The sequence below is a fragment of the Chamaea fasciata genome, unplaced genomic scaffold (genome assembly GCF_029207755.1).
Source record: "Chamaea fasciata isolate MVZ Bird 193981 ecotype frontalis unplaced genomic scaffold, bChaFas1.0.hap1 SCAF_4, whole genome shotgun sequence".
NCBI classification, from domain to species: Eukaryota; Metazoa; Chordata; class Aves; order Passeriformes; family Sylviidae; genus Chamaea; species Chamaea fasciata.
In genome coordinates this window covers 36,259,172-36,279,983 of record NW_027094089.1, presented here as the reverse complement: position 1 = coordinate 36,279,983, position 20,812 = coordinate 36,259,172, and the positions used below count along the sequence as shown (strand labels likewise).

The window sequence follows — 20,812 nt, the reverse complement described above, 5'->3', positions numbered from 1 at the left end:
AAAGCAAGGATTTGTGGTTAATCTAATCTTCCCTAATAATCAAGAATGGTGAAGGTGTAGAATATGCTCTGGAAAAGGAGCAAATATGAGAAAATTACATGTTTTCTTTCAGCCCCGTCTTCTTTCACAACATTAACTTTTTTCTGCTCTCTTTCTGCAAATTCTCTTCTCTAAACAACCATGTGAGAAGGATCACATGCATTTCTTTCTATCTGTGCAAATGCAATTTGATATGTGATATTTAAAGAGAGGAGTCAGAGAATTTTTCTACAAAAATGGCTTTTGATAATCTTACACAAATATGTAATAATGAATTGGAATGTTGGCATAATTTCACGTTGACACGAAATACCACAGTAGTGTGCATTTGGGGTCAAAACACTAAGAGGTTCTCATTCAAACTTTGGATAAGTGTCGCAACCATGATTACAACAACAACTATGTCTAAACCCAAAATGTGTGAGATAGGACCATATGTAGTGAGGAATACAGGACAACAACAATTACTGTTTAACCCAGAATGGTCTCTTAAAAGGGTTGAACTGTTAACGCAGACTAACATTCCTGAAGTTCAATTGGTCTGCTCCCCTTTCTTAAGGACATCTTTTGAGGGGTGGACAACTTGGTTGCAAAGCCAAAAACACGCAAGGGGCAGAATGCAAAGGGATTTAACTGGAATATTAGGGACAGGTTTGGGAGTCAATACAAAGTGTGAAGGCAACCCTTACTAGCTGGAGGTTAAATCAGAGAAGATTAAGGCCAGCCATACCCAGATGAGATTTGGGGAAAGCAAAAATTTGAGAAACCAAAGGAAGTCAGTAAAGTATGGGAGACTTGAACCTAGGTCTTCTTTGAGAAGACCAGTGAAGCTTTTAATGTGTGTAAACCTACATCCACATACATAGATACATACGAGTATGAAGCAGGAGTGCCCAGACTGTTAATTAGAAATAGAGGTGGGATAATCTAGTAGACCATGTTCATTTCATAATGAAGGAGCCTGTAAAATGACTGGTGTGGATGTAAGCATCATTTGGTACTTTGCCTCTGATCCGGGAGTCACAAATTTACCATCAGCTAGATACCTATTTATCTCAGCTCCAAGTTCTTAACAGGTAAGGCAGCAGTGCTGTGAATATACAAGGATTTTAGATTAAATGTTTAAGGTTTTCTTTGAAGTCTTGATATAAAAAGTTATAAATAGCAGATCTGAGTAGGGACAATAATACGAGAATGTGAATAAATAGAAGCTTACTTGTGCTTATAGCTAGAATGCAATGTTACATCTATAAAAGAGGAGAACTGCAAGGAAAAAAGGTAAATTTAAGGTAGAAAGCACAGAATAGAAAATAAGGAAAATGTCCAGTCAGTTAGAATTGTTTTGGTTTTAAATTCTGGACTAATTTCTAAAGAAAACTGTTAGAAACTTCATCATAAAATACATTAAAACATGCTGAAATAAAATCCAGTAAATTTCTGGTACTGCCTGTAATGTGTTGAATGATCAGGGAGTAGGATGGCCTGGTTAATATTTTTGGTTTTATGTTCTACCATTTTATCTTTCATTTTTGCTAGCTCAAATGTGTCAATATCTTTTGAAAATGCAAACATAAAGGTATTCGGGAGAAAAAAAGAAAATGTACAAAACCCCCCCAAAACAAACAAACAAACAAAAAAAACCCCACAAAAACTTCAGAGCTCTACAATGTTGTATAAGTGTATGAAAAACAGTATTTGTTTTCAGAATGCAAATTGATTAGGGGAAAGGTAAAATCTACTTTGGATCAGTTAAATCAAATGCTGGAAATGTGGAAAGAGAAAAGCCCTTAAAACCTTGGCCATGTACTGCTAGTAGCTTCAGATCACTGAAGATCTCTAAGGTTATGCCTAAAAGATAATCTTTAACAAGGCTTTGGCAGCACCTGGTCATTTAAAATCTCTTTTAATTTCATATGAAGTTGCATTAGGAATATTTCACATTACATTAGGAATATCTGCACTAGTGTTGTTCACCATCTTTATGCTACAAGACAGATCTTTAAAATACCATATCATTTGGAGTTACTCTTGTATCTCTTTGTGACTCACAGAATCACAAAATGGTTAAGGTTGGACGGGACATTTGGAGTTCATATTGTCCAACAATCCCTGCTCAAGCAAGGCCTCTATAGCCAATTGCCCACAATTATATCCTGATAGCTTTTGAGTATCTCCAAGGGTGGAGATTCCATAACCTCTCTAGACAACCTTACAGTGCTTGGTCACCTTCATAGAACAGGAGGCATTTCCTGATGTTCAGAGGAAACCTCCTGGCGTTGTGTCTGTTTGTGCCTGTGATCACTGGCCCTGTCATTGTGGAACACTGATTATGGCCTCTTTGGACCCTCCTTTCAGGTATTTATATACATTAATATATCCTACTTTCTCTTCTGTTGGCTTACAATTCCAGTGCTCTCAGCCTGTCCTCCATTCCTTTTGTCACCTTCCATGGCCCTTTTCAGACACCCTCCAATATGTTCATGTCTGTCTTGTAGTGAGTAACCCAGAACTATACACACCCTCCAGGTATGGCTCATCACTGTTGAGCAGACAGGAAGAATCATTTCCTTTGATGTGCTTACAGTGCTTTGCCTGATGCAAACCAGACATCATCGGCCTTCTTTGCTGGATTGTGTTAAACTTTGTGTACTTCTGGACTCCCAAGTCCTTTTATGCAAAAGCTTCTTTCCAGATGGGAGAACTCCAGCATGGGTTGATGCCTGTGTTTGTTCCTTCCCAGGTGCACAACTTCACTTCTTGGACTTTATGAGGTTCTAATGTGCCCATTTCTCCAGCCTGTTGAGGTCCTTCTGAGTTGAGGTCCTTCTGAGTTCTTGACTGTCTGCCATCCAGTTTGATGTTAACTGCTGACTTGCTGAGGGTACACTGCACCCCATCATCCAGATCATTAATAAAGATGTTAAACAGGATTGGACCTAGTATTGACATCTGAGGTAGATTGCTAATTGCTGGCCTCAAACCAGACTTTGTGCCACAGATCACTGCATTTGGGGCTTGGCTATTCCACCACTTTTCAGCTCACTTTACTGACTGTTTGTCCAGTCCACACATCAAGAGTTGTTCTATAACAAGATCTTATGGGAGACAATGCCATGGGCTTTACTGATGTCCATGTAGATGGTATCCACCACTGTCCCTTCATCTACCAGGCCAGTCATTTCTTCATAGAAGTTTATCAGGTTACTCAAGCATGACTTCCCCTTACTGAAGCCATGCTGAATGCTCCTGATGTATTCTTTGTAATGCTCTTGGAACTGCCTCTATTACCTTCCCTGGAGTTGAAGTGACGTTGACAAGACTCTGATTCCCTGAGTCCTCTTTCTTGCCCTTTTTGAAAATAGGAGTGACATTTCCTTTCTGCTAGCCTTCGGACTCTTCTCCCAGTAGCCATAATTGATCAAAGATTATTGAGAGTCAACATCTTGCAATGGCATCTGCCAGTTCCCACCACACTTTCAGGTGCATACCACAAAGGCCCAAGTATTTCACTTTGTTGACTTTGCTTAGTTGTTATCAGGCCTGATCGTCTTCCACCAAGAGTACATTTTCCTTGCTCCAACCTTGCCTCCTGGTCTCTGTGGCCTGGGATGCCTGAAGGCTGGTTTTGATAGTAGATACTAAGTTGAAGAAGACATTCAGTATCTTAACCTTTTCTATATCTGTGTTACCATATCCCCCATCTTGTTGAGCAATGGGCTCATGTTTTCCCTAGTCTTCCATTTATCACCTATGCACTTACAGAGGCCCTTCTTGTTATCTTTGACATCGCTGGCCAAATTAGTTGCATTTGAGCTTTAGCTTCCTTAACTTTTTCCATGCTCAGAAGTTGTTTATGTGTTCCTCCCAGGTTACCCATCCTTACTTCCACGCTCTGTATGCTACATTTTGTGTTTGAATTTGGCTAGCATCCTCTTGTTCATGCATGCGGGCCTTCTGCCATTTTTGTTGTCTTGAGCTTAGCAGAGGTGATCCTTGAATATTAATCAAATTTCTTGTGTCCCATTACCTAGGGTCTTATCCCATGGGACTCTTCCAAGCAGATATTTGAAGAGGCCAAAGTCTGCTCTTCTGAAGCCTGAGGATGTGAGCTTGCTTTTCACCCTCCTTTGTGCTCTCAGGATCTGGAACTCCACTATCTCATGGTCGCTGCAGCCAAGGCTGCATTGGAATTTCAAATCCCCAACAAGTACCTTCATTTGTGCTTGCACCACTTGGAAGAGGAATCATCAATGCACTTCAGGAACACAGATTTCTTGAAACATTGATAAAAGTGGTATCAACCGCAGATATTGGTTTGTTCTTGACAAAACTGGGGGAATATCCCATTACTAATTACTATATAATCATAAGATTTATGAGTGAGCTTTGTACCAGCCCTTCTTAAGGAGCTTTTCTTGTTCTTTATATTTTTATAAGCCATCATTTTGCTTATAATAGCTGTACTAATTACTGTCTTTTTATTCTTATTTTATTGGTGTTTCCAAATAAGTAAAAGCTGTAAAAATATATTAGTGTTCAATTGATATGCTTCTTTGAACAAAGAGGAGAAATTAATTTCTATACAGCTGATCTAGTGTTATCCGTTCTCCCTAAGAAGACGTGACTTCACAATCAGTATAAAAATGCATTAATGACAAAAGAAACAGTATTGTACGCATTATATGTGCATTTGTATAAAATTCAAGTAGAATTTGATGTGGATTTCATCGTGTTATATAAAAGAAACTCTTATAACTTGAATTTGACTTTATTATATCATTAGTATTCCCCTACATGTTCTTGAGGGTTTTTTTAAATGCTTCCTATTGATATATCAGAAGATGTTGTAGGCTGCTGACTTTTCTACAGAATTAATCTTAACTTTGATCTCTTTTATCATACTGTGCAGGAGTTCTGAAGAGAGCTAGTGGGGAGCTTTTAATAGGAGAAACTAGAGCAAATGAAACCAGCGTGCTTCCTGAACAGTTACTTCAGGTAGAAGAGGTGAGTACGAAAAGAGTCTTACACTTTGTATGGCATTTTCTTTTGTGTGTGTCTCCAGTGTAGACTTTTTCCATGTTCATTATAAACACCTATTGCTGTAGTTTCTTTACTTCAGCTACTGTGATTACTTTTATGTGCTAAGTTTCAGTTTAGGTGGAATAAATTTGTGTTCAAAGACGTTGTTGGTATTTAGTAGTTAATAACAGAAAAAATGTGATTATAAGATACCTCATGACAAAATAGAAAAAAACCCCCTAAAATATGATAGCTTTTTAAGTATTATACATATAATCTCAAAGAATCTTGAAGATTTGTGAAGTTCTTAGAATTTGATCATAATGGTTCTTCCCAGAGGTATAGGTACTCATACAATGTCTAGTTTCTTTGATGTTAACAAACTACTGTGTAATAAGCACTGTGCATTGTAGAATGTATGTACAAGAGTGTTTTATCTGGCTCCCATTTACTCCAAAACACATTTTTATTGTTGATTTTGTGGCACCTAAATGCTTCAACAAGTCTGATACTTTATGATAGTGGAATTAAATTTCTTAATGGCTTGTTTTTAATGCTGAAATTCTTTTCAAATGTGCTTTGGATTTGTGTGTGAGAGTAATACTAATATGTATTACAAAGAAGAATATTTTAGGTATATTGGGGTGTACTTGATCCTCATCAAAAAAAAAAAAAGAGGGAGTCCAAAAGTGTGTGTCCATGGGGACTGTCTCTGTGCTTACAAGAGCTGAATATTGCTAGTGGGGGAAGGGAAAGAATGGAGGATACAACTTTTAAATTTAAGTAAAATGGCAGGGCTTCACTTTGTAGCCCTTCATTGTCTTCCAATTTAGTATTATAGCTGCAGGAAAAGTTAGGAATTTGTCTTTTCTATTCTCCTACTGTGCCCTCATGGTGGAGATATTTACTGAATATCATCTTATGTAATTAAAATATGTCTCTTACAGTGGTGAAATTCTCAAATGGCTACTTCTGGAAAGGTTTAAGTCTGATGTAAGTCATAAGAGCAATGCAAAATCAGATAAGTTGAAAAGTAATGATGTCCTTCTGTGTCTACTCCTGACAGTTATTACACTTCAGATTACTTCAGAAGTCTCTGAAGAAGGCAAGGAACAGATGTAAACCACAGTTAAAGCCAGCATTGGTTAAAAACTACAAATCTCTATTTAAACACTTTAATCTTTTCTAAATCCAGTTCTAGAGAAGTGAAATAGAGTGTGGCTGTGTTAAAACCAGCTTCTCTTAAGTGCTTCCCATTGAGATTCATGGTTAGTAACTTCCAGTTGTTACCTTGCAGTGAAGATTATTACAGGGTATACATTGCTAGATTACTTGTTGTACTACTAAAAATATATATACATTCTTCGACTTTGTTAAGTAGATTCTGTTAAAGATTACAGATTAAATAGAAGATGAGCATTTTTTTTAAAAGCCATCTTGTTTAAACAGGAATTTCTTTTTTCTGAAAAATTTGATCGCAGGTTTAATGTTGTTATGCATGTTCATTTTGTTGAGTGTAAACCCTGCTTTTAGTAAGATTTCAAAACTAGTGGATTATATTTTAAATTCTTTTAATTAATTTCAAAATATGATGGTGTCCTATAATTTAATTATGGGTGTGCATTTAGTTTTCAGACAACATTAACACTCAATAATGACTTTGGATTGATATAATTTTAATATGTATTTCAGCCTATTTTACTGAGTTTTGGCTGGAGAAATGCATTTAAAGACCTGTCTTCTTCTGTGGCTCACTGTATAACAATAGCAGTTGAGGATTTTTCATCTAAAATTCTTCAACATGAGCAGAAAGAAGAGTTTTCAGCTGCAGGCTGTGCAATGAGTCTTGTAAACAACCAGCAAATGAGGGAGTCCTGCAGAGCAGTCCAACAGGAGGACCAACCAAAACGAATTGCTAAGGCAGGTATCAAAAGATCTGAAGTTTGAAGGGATACAGAATGCCAAGGCTGTTTGCCATCTACACTTTGAAGTACTTACAGTACTATTAATATTCTATATCTTATATAAATGGAATTAAGAAGAAAGTGAGAGGCATTTCAATGTGAAGCTGAACAGAGCTTTATACAATAGCCCCTAGTTTGTACTTGAAAGATTTAACTTTTAAACTTCACTGACATTACTTTTTTCAGCCAAGAAGTTCTAAAGCATTCTGATTAGTATCTGCTCTGTTACCAAGTGGTTCGATGGGAAAATGTCAAAAGCTTTGAAATATGGCTATAAAGGGATTTCCTGTATTCATATCATTAGACATGCCATTCAACTAATTGGCATTAATTAATATGTAATAAAACCAATTTAGAGTTATTTGATTTGGCTGAAATGTTATTTATTAATTAAATTCCTTTTGTGAGGAAAGGTATGTTTGAAAGACTTTTTTTAGTAAGATTTTCAACTATTCTAGCAGATTTGGAATGCTGTTAATGAATGCTTGCTTGAAATGACACTGAGCTTTGCGGAGATAATTTTAGGGAGATTGATGTATGAAGTTATGAAGAGATGACAAGTTTTTTTCCAAATCCAGTGTTAAGAAATGTGTTTGTGTATTTTTCAAAATTAATTAATTTATAAAATTATCTTTATTTACAAGGAATTAACCTTGTGCTTTGAATGTATGTTTAGTGACATCAAGACCAAATGAAGGCATTACTAGCGTAAGATAGTTTTAATTTTTCCCGTAGTATAGAATATGCAGCTTTAAAGCAAGAAGGAATGAAAGAATATTTTATTTACTTTAAAGTAATGTTACTCCTCTGTTTAAGAGATTAAAATGTTTGTAAAGCTAATTCAATATATTTATATGTCCTGCCAATTTCGTTATTCAAGAATCTGACCCTAGTGTGCATAAATTAAGCAGTGCTGTCAGAATACAAATAACTTGGTGCCACATTTGATTTTCTCAGTTTTGTTCTGACATCATGGAAGAACTCGACACATTGCTTCCATTGGCTCTGGCCTGCAGAGATGATTCTCTTCAGGAAATTAGAGCAAACTTTGTAGAGGCCTGCAGCAAAGTGGCAACAACTGTTCTGGCAAGACTAGAGAAGAAGAGCAAAAACGTTCCGTTGAAGGCTCCCCTGCAAGACTTGTATGCTGCCCTTTCCACAGCGATATATGTCTTTCAGCATTTTACAATGTATAGCAACTTAATGAGAGAAACAAGCAAAAAGTATGTCCTTTTTACTTAAAATGTTTAATTCAAACAATATAAGACTTCATCCCATTTTGATCATACAGTACAGTGGTAGTTTTCCAAATTGCATCATATTTTTTAGCACATGCAATATGTGTACTATTTATGGAAATACCTGAATCAACCTGAAAGTCTAGAGCAGTCATTGCAAAACAAATTATTTATGTGTAAGCTCTGCATTTGGTTTGCAGATCAATTTTTTTAGTTATTAAATTTGAGAAAATAAGATTGCCCAGGGAACTGAATGTACTCTGCTGCCATATAAATAAAATGCTAAGGCCTTGATTTCCTTTTCTGACCTTTGCTATGCCTAATTTTCATAAGATCTGATTCAGCACATAGCAATCTTAGAGGACAATATAAAAATACGTTTCTGTGCTTTTTCCCAACATCATGTGTTTTCAGACATGTAAAGGAATACATACATTGTAGTTTTAGAATTTAATTTATTATTATGTGTAGAATGAAAATTAGAGAAGGTACGAAGTAGGAGTATAAAGTCAAAGGCAGTGTTTAACCTGGGGAGAAATATAATTGCACTTGCTTTTAGGAGATTTTGTCTTCAGGTACTAGGAGTCTATTGGTCCACATGTTTCCAGCCATGTTCAGTTTAAAAGTAGAAACAGTGGTTTTGGGGAGGAACCCTGAAGTAGCACGATTTCTAAGGAATGTATGATTTCTAAGTGGTTATATGAATTGTTGATCTGCTTTCCCTCTGATGTTTTACTGTCTCCTGCATGAAGTGTATCTTTGTGAATGGGAAGTCTGAGCCAAAATACTGCTCAATAATTCTATTTAGGTGTATTATCAAAGAGTTTTAGTACATACCTACTAAAAGCAATCTCTGTACTCTGTGCTTATGTTTTCTTTATCACACTCAGTGCTGATGTAGTAATTGCTGATGCAAGAATGCTGCAACACAGAAATAAGTGAATGACAAATGTACTTGCCTCAGAAAATAGGATGAAGTAATCTATTTCTTAGTGATTGGTTAAATAAGAATTTATAGACAAGCAGATGTATTTTAAGAACTTCTGAAACAAGAAGTTTCAAAACTGAATGCTAGGTTCAGGACCAAGAGGAAATGAATGATTGATAGCTACTAATCAAAACTCTTTGCAGTACTGAGATTGTTACCTCCTAGTGCACGGCCTTTCAATCATTGTCTCTTTAATCATTCTCTCTGAACAGACCTCTGTTTCTAGTGCCTGTCCAGAAATATCAGGAATTCATCAACACTCTCCAGTTTCAAGTTATGAACTACTGCATCAGAGTTTGTGCTGCAAGCATTTTACAGGATGCTGAGAGTCACTACTGGGATGATTGCAAAGCTTTTTATGAGGTGTGAGGTTAAGTTTACTATGGCTCCCTTTTACAAATTTGTTTTTACATAAGGATTATTGGAATTCACTATTTTGAAATATCTACTGTTGCAGGCAAGTGTCTCTCTAGATATGATGTAGGAAAACATAGTCATTTAAAGATGAGATAGCTTGTTATAATGAAGGGTTTTTTGTCACTTACTTCAAAAATATTTATTGTATGTCAAGACATTTATATAAAACTCAGTAAAGAGGACACCATCATCTTAATCTCTGAGAACTTAATCTCTAAGAACTTCTCTAAAGAACTTCTTTTAGAAAGTGTGACATGTGAAAATCTTCTTCTGGGAAATTTTTTATCTGATTCTTTGATTTTTATTTTCAATTGGTTCCCCTTTTTACTTTTTGTGAGTGAAGGGTGTAACAAAGAAAGACGGTCAATATATTTACCTGAAGCATTCAACAATGTATTTCTGAAATAACCAGTGCCATTTCATCTGCATCTTGAAGTCACAGGTCTGATCTATAGCTATAATCCTAATGATTCTGTGAAAAAAAAATAAGACAATTATTTTCATTTATTGTATTTTTTCCTTCATCCTAGTTAAGTACAAACATAGGTTGACATACACTGTTTGAAAGTATTTTCACTTAATTTTAGGGTGAAGTACTATATGGGTTTTAATCAATGATAACTGAGATCTCTTGGAGGCAAAGTCTTGTCGTTCCTTGTACAATTTTCTGTGTGAGACAATTAGTGTGTTCTTTTAAACATATTCTAGAATCCTTACATGAGAGAAAATTCTGTCTGATATATGTAATCTACGGATGTAGTATAAGAAGCTGCTCAGTCAGTGACAAAATCTGTGCTGGACAGGGCAGGCAGATCACAGAGTTATTTACCAAAATGTCCATACCTCAAAGACAAGTAAATAAACATTTCAATTTTGTTTGAATGTTAGATGATAAGGTAAGAAAAGCAGTGCTTTTAGTAACTGCTGAATCATATGATATTCATTGTCTGTAGTGGCTATGGTGCTGTGTCCTGTTTATTGGTGATCCAGTAACTTCACCATGGAGAAATAGTTGTCTGATGAGAAAGAATATGGAGTAGCTAAACAGTTTTATCATTACTGAACAGAAGTGGAAGGAATGAGGAAAACTGGTGTCTCAGCTCTGTATGTTTGCAGGGTTTGAGGTGAAAAGTATGTAATTTTACACTGTCACTCCTCTTTTCTCTGGGCCATGGGAGATGGCCCAAGGGTGTACCGTGATCTGCTCTGAGTTCCTTCCAGAGGCGTGCTGGTGAGCAGATGTTACTTCAATTGACCTCTTGTAGGCATCCTAAATGGAAGAGATTGGATTAAGATCTATTGCTTGTTACAGAGACAGTTCCCTGCTGAAACTTCCAGCAGTGAGAGGTGGCTTCTTCCAACATACAAGCTCAGCAGGAAGAGTGTGCCCACTCAGCCAGCTCTCCAGATTATGTTTTTGAATGAAGCTCTTAGTGTAGCAGACATCTGCTGTAGCTGTGGGAACTTATGTTTTGTAACAGTCAAAGAATAAAGAATTGTCTGTTCAGAGATAATACGGAGTGGCTTGTGTAATAAAACACAGCTGCTTGTTTCCTCATATATAAGTTAAATAAAAGCTCACATCTGTTTTTATTATATGAAGCCTGCAAAAATAGCAGATGTTTATCAGTGGAATTGCCTAGATATGGCAACAAATAGAAACACAGGTCGGAAAGGAGGAGTGAATCTCATTTAAATCTTAAGTATCTTAAAGTGATATTATTCCTACAGTGGAAGTACAATACTAAAAAAGGGGAAAAGAGGTATTACTTAAATAAACTAAAGCAGAGAAAGTGAAACAATTTGTGTTTATAATTACAAAGTTTAAAAGTAAAACTTGTCAACAAGCTTGTTTATTTTGTTCTTTGTCATAATTTTTGTTACTTTTTAATGTAAAATTCTCTTCAAATATTATGTCAGAGAAAAACCAAATAGTGACAACTTCTAATAATCTGCTAATGCTTATGCTAATGTATTTTAAAAGAAGCCAGATTATTTTTGAATTTTATTGTTAAAGAATGCCTATCAAACTCAAAAAGTGTTTTAAAAATTGTGGGGTTATTTTATATTTCTAATCATGCTAAAATATCAAAAAATTCTTAAAATATTTCTCAGTTCCTTTGGGATGTGGTAACTGAAGGTTGAAGTCTCTGTCCTCAAAAAACTTCACGATAAGGCTATTTGCTGAATAGGTATTAGTTGAAATATTTAAACATGAGTTTTCCTGTGTGCTTTTTAGAAGTATTATAGATTAACTGCTGTAATTTTGACTCCTGTGTATTTATTTCTGTGTCTTAATGGGATAAGTCTGTTTAGACAATGGAATATTAATGCCAATGCTGATTCCTTACCAGAAAATGTTCAGTTTTGAGACATTCAAATTACAAGAAGAAAAGATCTTAGTTAAAAAATCTGGATATCTCCTACTATTATTGGTTTTATAGTTCAGCTATTCTTTTCTATTCTCTTCTTGCATATCTATTATATATAACCAAGGTTTTATAATCATGGTTATGCATAGCATTTCTGAATCTGGGTAAATACATATGCTTATGTAATTTAAATAATTATTTTCTTTGCAGACAAAGAAACTGCTATGTTAAGTTTATCTATTCTATTGCATACAGAATACTGTTTGAAATATGAAATAAGTTTTTAAACTAGACTTGCAACACTATGGGTTTTGAGAATAGGTTAATTGAGGATATAAGAGTTCAAATGCTGTGGTTTTATTTTATGGCAGAACTGTAATTTTGTGACTGAAATGCAACATGTGTTTTCTTGCAACTAAAGATGTCTCACATCTTTTCAAGGACCATTTTTGGCCATCCTGTTCCTGGAACTCTATAGCTATTTCCTTTCAAATTAAATTAATTAGACCTATAGGAATGAAATTAACATTTTGAAAGGTGTGTTTTTGTTATCTAATGTGTGATGGTTTTGATAGGGGGAAAGATGCTCATTCTCTGTCCAGATGTGGCATTACTTCTGCTGTGCTCTACATCATGATCTATGGACTATTCTACCTCCAAAGATAGCCCAGGAGATTCTTACAGATGTACTAGAGCGATCTTTAGATATTTTATCCTCCAGATATTGTCAGGTGTGTCCCAGTTACAAAAGAACACCACAAATCAGGTAATGGTTCTATATTTATGTACCGTTTTGATAGATAAAAGAAGTAAATGTTAGTTTTGTGTTATTCACTGTTTTGATTCAAATTTCAATGTTAATGAACACAGCAGAGGGGATAGACCAAATCTATGCATTTTGATGTTTGTTTTAATAAAAGATATTTTCTATATTTAAGTATATTTAGTAGTTATATTGCAAACTGGGCAGAATCAAAGGCCTCTTTCAACTCTCTGTGAAATTGGTCCATAAACCACTTGATTGGTTTGAAAGCCTCACAATGAAAGTGCATTGAGTATTTGTGATGCAACCTAAAATGTGGACAGAATTGGCAATGTCAGGATTAGAAATCAAGCTGTTGATTCATTAAGAAAACATAATGTGTTCCAGTAGAATTTGTGCTTTTCAAGTGAAAGAGCTACAAGGTCACATCAAAAGATTTGTCAGAATGATGCCAGTGGTGTAGAATGAGAGAGTAGAAAGAGGCCATTCCTTTTTCTGTCATATTAGGAAATAAGAAATTGGAAGTTTTTCTTGTTGCAAGTCTTATGTTTTGCCAGAGGGAAGGGTCTCTTGGTGATGTACTAAAGCAGGTGTCTTTGAGTAGAAGTTTATCCTACATTTGTCCTTTCTATCCGATGTCTTGTTTTACTGAATAAATAGGTATATTTCTCCTAACAGAATCATACAATTAGAGAATGAGTGGAGTTGGAAGGGATCACACTGGGTCAACTGGTCCAATCTCCCCGCTTAAGCCAGGTCATCCCAGAGTACATAGCACAAGGCCAAGTCCAGACAGCGCTTAGATGCCTCCAGTGAGGGAGAATCCACAACCTCTCTGGGCACTCTGTTCCAGTGCTTGATCACCCACACAGTAAGGAAGTTCTTCCTCGTGTTCAGGTGGAACTTCCTGTGGACCAGTTTCTGACCATTGCCTTTTGTCCTATTGCACAAGCACCACTGAGAAGAATGAGTTTGTAATTTTAGAGGGTTAGAGACACTAAGCAGGTACATGTTCTGTGTGAGCTAAGAATTACGTGCTGTCAGCTCAAGTTTTATTGTGAAAAGGAGTATTGTTGTGAAAGCTCAAGTAACTTGCACAGGATTTCATTCTTGAAACGTGTAGGAATAAAACAAAATTTCATTCTACATACCTATTTGTGTTCTCTATTCCTGCAATAACTTACTGTAATGAGGCTCTTCTAAATCATGTGGTACAGAGAGATTTCCTGAAAACTTTCCTGGTAGTTTTTTGGGAGAAAAAGTTCCCTGAAATATGAAAAATGCAATATTTCTTAAATGCCATATTAGTCAATTCTATATGAATTTACTTCAAACTACCGAACAAGAAAAAACATTTTACATTGTCATTTTGTAGAAAAGTTAGTTGTATATTTGTTAAGGTGATTCTTGAACTTTTCACTAAGTAAATTGAACGATCCAGTCACAAATAGGTGAAATAAAATTACTTGGTATAATTCAATATTTTTTTTGTCACAGAATCTTTACATATTTTATTAATAATGTTGTAGTTTGTGAGGGTGTCTTTTCTTCCAGTGGTTCTTCAAATGGTAGAGAACTGATGTGTAATATGGATAAATGTCTGTTTATGTGTTTTTGCCTAGATTTTTCAAAAATAACATGATCCTTCAAAATGCTTATGATCACATGTGCATCCATGGCTTTTAAGTACTTAAGTGCCTTTTAAAGTCCAATCTCGTATCTCCTGTATTTTTTTGTGTTATTCACGTTTCCTGTGTATTGTATGTCAGCATAGTCTTGTGAGATTATGTTGTAGTTTGGGTTCTTGCTATTGTTCAAGAAAACAATGAGTGATGCCAACCCATATCAACAGGCAACAGATTACTGACTCAGAAATGTTCCACATTGTATGATGTTGCATGGAGTTAGTTTTGCAAATTGAAGATTAAGTTTCTTTGTTTCTTTTTTTATTTGCCCCGTCAGGATTTGAAAATAGTATTCACATTTTAATTATTAGAAAACAAATTTTATATTTATTAACTTGTAATTTAGAAAGTAAATTGTTCATGCCTAGTGACACTGTCCTTTAAAAAAGGACATTTCCAAAATTTTAAGTCTTCTTTTTACAAGTTTCAGGACCAACAACTCTTTGAAAGAGTCTATTTTTTACAGAGTAGTGGGTGGAGACTTTCTGCTTCACTGAAGAGGAAATTTAAAGTCTATGCTATGATTTTTGTGTTTTTTCCTGTCAGAAAAAATGTTTGTTTAATTGGAAATTACCATTATCAAGATGTCTTATGTTATTCTTCGGCTTTTTCTTGCCTACAGAATCGATATTGCAGCAATTTTGATGTCCACTGAAGATATGCTCTGGTCAATTTGTAGTTCTGTGCAGGAGTTTCTGAATCCAAACAAAGACAGAGATATCAAGATCTATAAAATACATTGCCACTGCAATAGTCTGATCTCTGTGCTGGCTATTTTAACTTCACCACTGAAGAATTTGTATGAGTGAGTATGAAATAAACATTCCATTTGAGATAAAATTGGTTTTTCAGCTTACATGGATGCATCTACAAGGTGAATTTTTGTATTGAAATCATATGCAGTGCATAGTATTGACACATTTTAATAGTCTTAACTATTTCTCAGTTTGATCCCATACTTATTTTTGTGATCTTACCTTAAGCACATTTATATCTGCTAAGATTTTATTAGTTTTGGATCAAATTCCTGTGCTGTACTTTTTTTTTTTTTTTTTTTTTTTTTTTTTTTTTTTTTTTTTTTTTTTTTTCCTCTTTTCTTTTTCCTGTTAATAACATAGACATGGTAAGTGTCTGGATGATTTCCTCTGTGACAAAACCAGTAGAATTTCATTAATTATTACTGCCCCAAATTTTTAATTTATTTTTCCAGTTAGGACATATTTATTTTTAAATACGGTCTTACTGATCTGAAAACATTTACTGCTATGGTACCAAATACTTTGGCAAGGTTTTCAAGGACTTAGTCATTCATCAATTGAAAAAATCATTTTAGTAGTTCAAATTTATCTGCTTTAGGCTTCCAGCTATATCAGAATGTTCTGTTGTCATCTGCTAATCTTTCTAGAAATATTGGAATGTAAAGGTAATTTACTAAAATGATCTTCAGTTTACATGGCCAGTATACTTCAACAAATATAGTTAAAGAGAGTGAGAATATAGAATGCCCATATTTATAAAATCATGTCTTCGTAAGTCACAACTGTAAAAAATGGACATGTAACTTGCACTGAAATTGAGTCTGAGTCTTTTGTTGATGAAATTCTTCTGTAAATTTGGTGTAAGAGACAATACAAAGTGACATAACAAATTTAAAAAAAGAGGAACAACAAAACCCCAAACTTATGAAGCCACATCCTATTTCAACTGGCTTTTATGTCATTATTCAAAATAAGAAAATTCCAGATAGTACTAGGTTTGTGATCTCCTGCATATAAACTTCTTTAACTAAAATTTTTTGTCATATGTGGACTCATTTTAGTATTTGTGGGCTCTAAAGAACATGTAAAAGTTGATTGTAACTGGATATTTGATTTTATATAACACAGGCTTATGAACAGATAGCAATTTGGGTGACTCAGGAACAGATTAGGTAGTCCTTCTTTGCAGTAGAAACAGAGGCAGGAAAGGACATTGCAGTAGCTGTAACTGCTTCTGTAGTCAGTTTTGACATTTCATCTTTCTTTTATGAAAGCCCATAAAATGATAAACCAAAATAAATATGCAGTATTATTTGTTCCTTTTAACAATTCTAGTCTCCTCCACTGATCAATGTTGTTTACATATTTATGTATACATAGCATGACAAAAAATGTGTGCTTACTGGAGAACTCATGGAGTTTCAGAACAAAGTGCCAATGAAAAGCTTGTTTTTTATTTTTTGCAAAATGAAGCAGGTAAACAGCTTGGTTATATAGCTTTCACAGTTAGGGATGTGAATTTCATTACCTGAATTTGTTTATCTGAAGATCAAAAACTTGACATGTACAGAATGCAGCAGCTCATTTAATTTACTACAAAGTGCTGTGCAAATCACCACCAAAACATGGCAACTTTGTTTAAAAAGAACACAAAAAATGTGTATTTTGTTACATAGTTACAAAAATAATGTTAACACAGAAATAATGTTAACATCTATTTCCATATAGATGATGCATGTTTTAGAGTCAGTAAAATAGAATTTTTAAAATGAACTTCTATTCAGAACTTGTGTTTTCACAATCTGTGAGGCCCCATTATCAAAACAGTTTTTAATATTGTATATTTAATTGCAGCCAATGTTTGTCAGGTAACCTAACCCAGAGTTCAGAGTACATAGAAAAAAGTGGTTTAGCCAATCAGCTTCTTAAATTACTATATTCGGTTGGAAACACCTTGATATAGTGAACTTTAGGTATAGTACATAGGTCTGTTGTTTACTGGGGTATGCTTAGTTCATCACATTAAGAATCTGTTAATAATAAATTTAAGAGTTAAGCCTGATTTTAAAGGACTACTAATCTTTCATCAGTTTTCTCTGCAATTATATTGTATAATCACAATTTTCACCTTGGCTCTATATCTTTAAAATATTTGGTAAAATTAACTGGAAGTGAAATCTTCTTTTCTTTTAAATCTATAATTCTGTCTTTTTGTACTGAAAATTTTCCTTTAAGTGACTTGAAGTCAATTAATCTTTAGACTTTTGAGGAAAGTTCTGTGTAATCATAAAAGTGGGAATGATGAAACATTGTTTTCCAGAAGTTGTGTAATAATATGACTGACTCATTTCCAGCTTACTAGAGGGGCTGTATTCTCTATTGCTTAAGGGAACTAAAATTATTCCAATTTTTAAAGAATTTTGTGGAAATTGAACAAAACCGTAATAATGCTGAAAATTTAGTAATATCCTTAACTTCAAATAAAGTGATTCTGTTTTCTCATTCCTAATTTTTTGATCTAAATTTTTTTTTTCTGTATGACAAGGCTACTTAGATCTGGTCCAAAATTCTCCTATGACTCTTGGATCATCAGGGTTTAATATTTGTTTTTCTGTGCTTCATTTTTCTCCACCCTTCTTTGGCCTTATCTTTAGCATAATGGAAAGGTTGGTTGGAAAGGACAGCTGGGGGTTGTCTAATCTAGCCTCCTCCTCAAAGCAGAACAATCACCAAGAGCAGTCAAACATAACTGTGTTTTACTGACTCAACTGATGTGTGCCAACCTCCAGGAACTGAAGTTTTACAACCTTTTGTGAAGCCTGCTCTGCAGCTGCAATACCTTAGTGTAAAATATTGCCTCATATCTAGTGTGAACCCTCAAAGCTCCTGCTATAATTTGCTGTATCACATCAGCCCCCACTGAGAAAAGTTAGTGTTGTCTTTGTAATTACACTTTGGGTGGTTGTAGGCTGCAATTAGATTAATTGACACTTTAGCCTCCTCTTCACCAGAGGAAAGGAGTCTAGGGCCCTCAAACATTTCTTACAGATGATGCAATTTAGTCTTCTTCAGTTTCCTCACATCCTCCTTGAACTGTAGGCCCAACAGCTGGACAAAATATTCTAGGTAAGGCTTAAACTGTTGACAAGCAGATGGAGTAAATCACTATCTTTGTTTTAGTTGCTATGTTTCTCCTAATGCAGCCCAGTGTGTCGTTTGCATTTTTTCTAGTGATAATACACTGTTGCCTTGTCTTTAACACCCTGCTCCCCATAAACACCAGGTTTGTGGTTGGGTAGGATGGCACTCAGACAAGTCAGTTCCCAACCTAAGTTTTTGTAATTCTGTAGCTGGAGTAAACAGTTGCTCCTTACCTTAGTCAGCTTTGTTCATTTCTCCTGCCCCAGTCATCCATGAGTAGGCACTCAGCTGTAGTGTTAACTACTGTGTCTGTTTCCCCCAGTTTAGTGTCACCTGAAAATATCCTATGAACTGTTCTCTGTCAGCTTCTGTCCACATTGTTGAGGACCAGTTGAACAGTGAGTCTCCAGAATGTGCTCCCTAAATCTACTGAGTGTTGCTATTTTCTTGCTGTTTATTCAAACCCCTGAAATAGAAGGATTTCCATGCTTCTGAATTTCCAGTCATCGTTGTCTTACTCACTGACAAGATTGTTGTCAGTTACTCAGTTGTAGTAGCTGGGGTTTCATGTAGTGGATCACACAGTTTCAGTGCTGCCTGTGAATTACACAGTAGAGTCCAATGCCATTCTTTACTGATTTGTTTCTAGAGGAGTATGCCTCAAAGTAGAGGCTGTCTTCTGCCTCAGAAGCAGCCTGCCTTGAGGGTTGCTCAGTTTGGAGCAGATCTATTCTTGTGCTTGTTCTGACATTCCTTAGTCTTTTGTACTAAGTAGGTGATCGATGATTGTAAAGGAAGAACATAAAGAGTAAGGAGGATGCACCTTTTTGTTTCATACTGTGAATTGTTATATCTTATTTTCTCAACAAGAACTCAAATAAATTATTTAAATGTTGAGAGAAGCATTTAGAGAGTTTACTGGCAAAATTGCTCTCTATTGTCAGAAATCCAGTGCCATTCAGTATTAAGGACTGAAAACATTTCTCTTTAATATATGAGTTATAACTCATGAAATTGCTTTTTAGTAATGTTTGTCCTTATACGGAGAGAAATCGTACAAAAGCTACAAGGAAATACTGTTAGGATGCATCTTGCTGGCATGTCATTTCTTCACACCTGCACTCAGGATCAATTGTCACCTTGTCATACTCTAATGCAGAGTAAAACCACTATAACTTGAAATCTTGCTTTGGTATTAAATCCACTATCTGTTGCTTTGAGATAATAGGCAGCTGCTTTAGCATAACTCGAAGCAAAAACAAATGCCCTACTAGCTATTATTATACTTCTATCAGAAGAGTAGTTGAGTTCAACAGTCTGGCACAGAGTTGGGTTTTCCTGGCAAGAATTACGTAGCCAGTGGCGGACACTAAGGAATTCTGTCATGATAATTACTATAATATTATTAGACACTTGATTTTTTAATAGTATTTGAAGCTATTCTAATATTTAAACAATCTTTAAACCCCTCAGATTATCTCACTTTAAAAAATTCTCTAGGGATTTCAGTATAAGTAAATAAGTCAGATTACAAAAACCTGCCCTGTGCTTCTCCTTAGGATACAGCTAAGACTCCTTAGGCTACAGCTGAGAATTCATATTTAACAAGCTGCTTTACTCCAGAATTCTCTCAAACAGTTCCTACACAACCAATAGACAAGATGTGGTCCTTTCGTTTTATGAGCTTGCTAACCAAAATGTATTTATCACACTTTTTTGTAAGATGTTTTTTCTATACTTTGCTATATTCAGAAAAAAATATTTCAGTGGATGAGAGACAATAAGTTTTCTTTTTTACTTTCATAATATTGAAATTACTGTCCTTAAAATAATTATTTTTGTGTTTGTGTTCTTTTGGCTGTATTAGAATCTCAGCTTTATTTTTAATCTTCAGGTTTTCATGAATTCATAAAGAGCACAAATTCACTGTGCTAATCCTTCTGCTCAGATTTTGCTTACTTAAGATCATTTAGATATCTGTAGTAAATTCTTTCTACTATTTTTTTATTAGTAAAAGTAGTTTCTAAATAAAACAGCCTATCTTTTGGAGATGTTCGGAAACTACGCACCTACCTTTCTTGTTGAAAAGTATAATTCTCTCTCTTCTTTCATCTGGGCCTAATAGACATGTAACTATAGTTCTGAATTACTGTAGATGAAAGATAGAAAATTCACAGCCAAGTAAGAAGAAAAGTAACGTGCTTGTGAAGTGATAGTTGTCTATACTTAATGGAGGACAGATGTAACAGGCTGGAATTATATACACTGTAAATGAGAACAAAAAGAGAAAAGGCCAAGTGGCATCCATTACTATGACACATTATTGAATCCTAGTGGCTGCTAGAAAATTGTACAAATGCTAATAATTTATTATTGAACAACAATTAAGGCAAATAATATATGTGTTATTAAAGAATCCTGGTTTTAC

General features: G+C 34.9%; 1 protein-coding gene across 1 annotated transcript in view; it reads left to right on the top strand.

The window, feature by feature from the left end:
* KIAA0825 (KIAA0825 ortholog) overlaps positions 1–20,812 on the top strand; it is a 248,846-nt gene that overhangs the window by 82,324 nt on the left and 145,710 nt on the right. The window contains exons 7-12 of the mRNA XM_066181288.1: positions 4,949–5,043; positions 6,751–6,978; positions 7,980–8,245; positions 9,461–9,611; positions 12,613–12,803; positions 15,108–15,290. Of these exons, the coding sequence (XP_066037385.1) occupies positions 4,949–5,043; positions 6,751–6,978; positions 7,980–8,245; positions 9,461–9,611; positions 12,613–12,803; positions 15,108–15,290 (1,114 nt within the window). The remainder of the gene's footprint in view (positions 1–4,948; positions 5,044–6,750; positions 6,979–7,979; positions 8,246–9,460; positions 9,612–12,612; positions 12,804–15,107; positions 15,291–20,812) is intronic.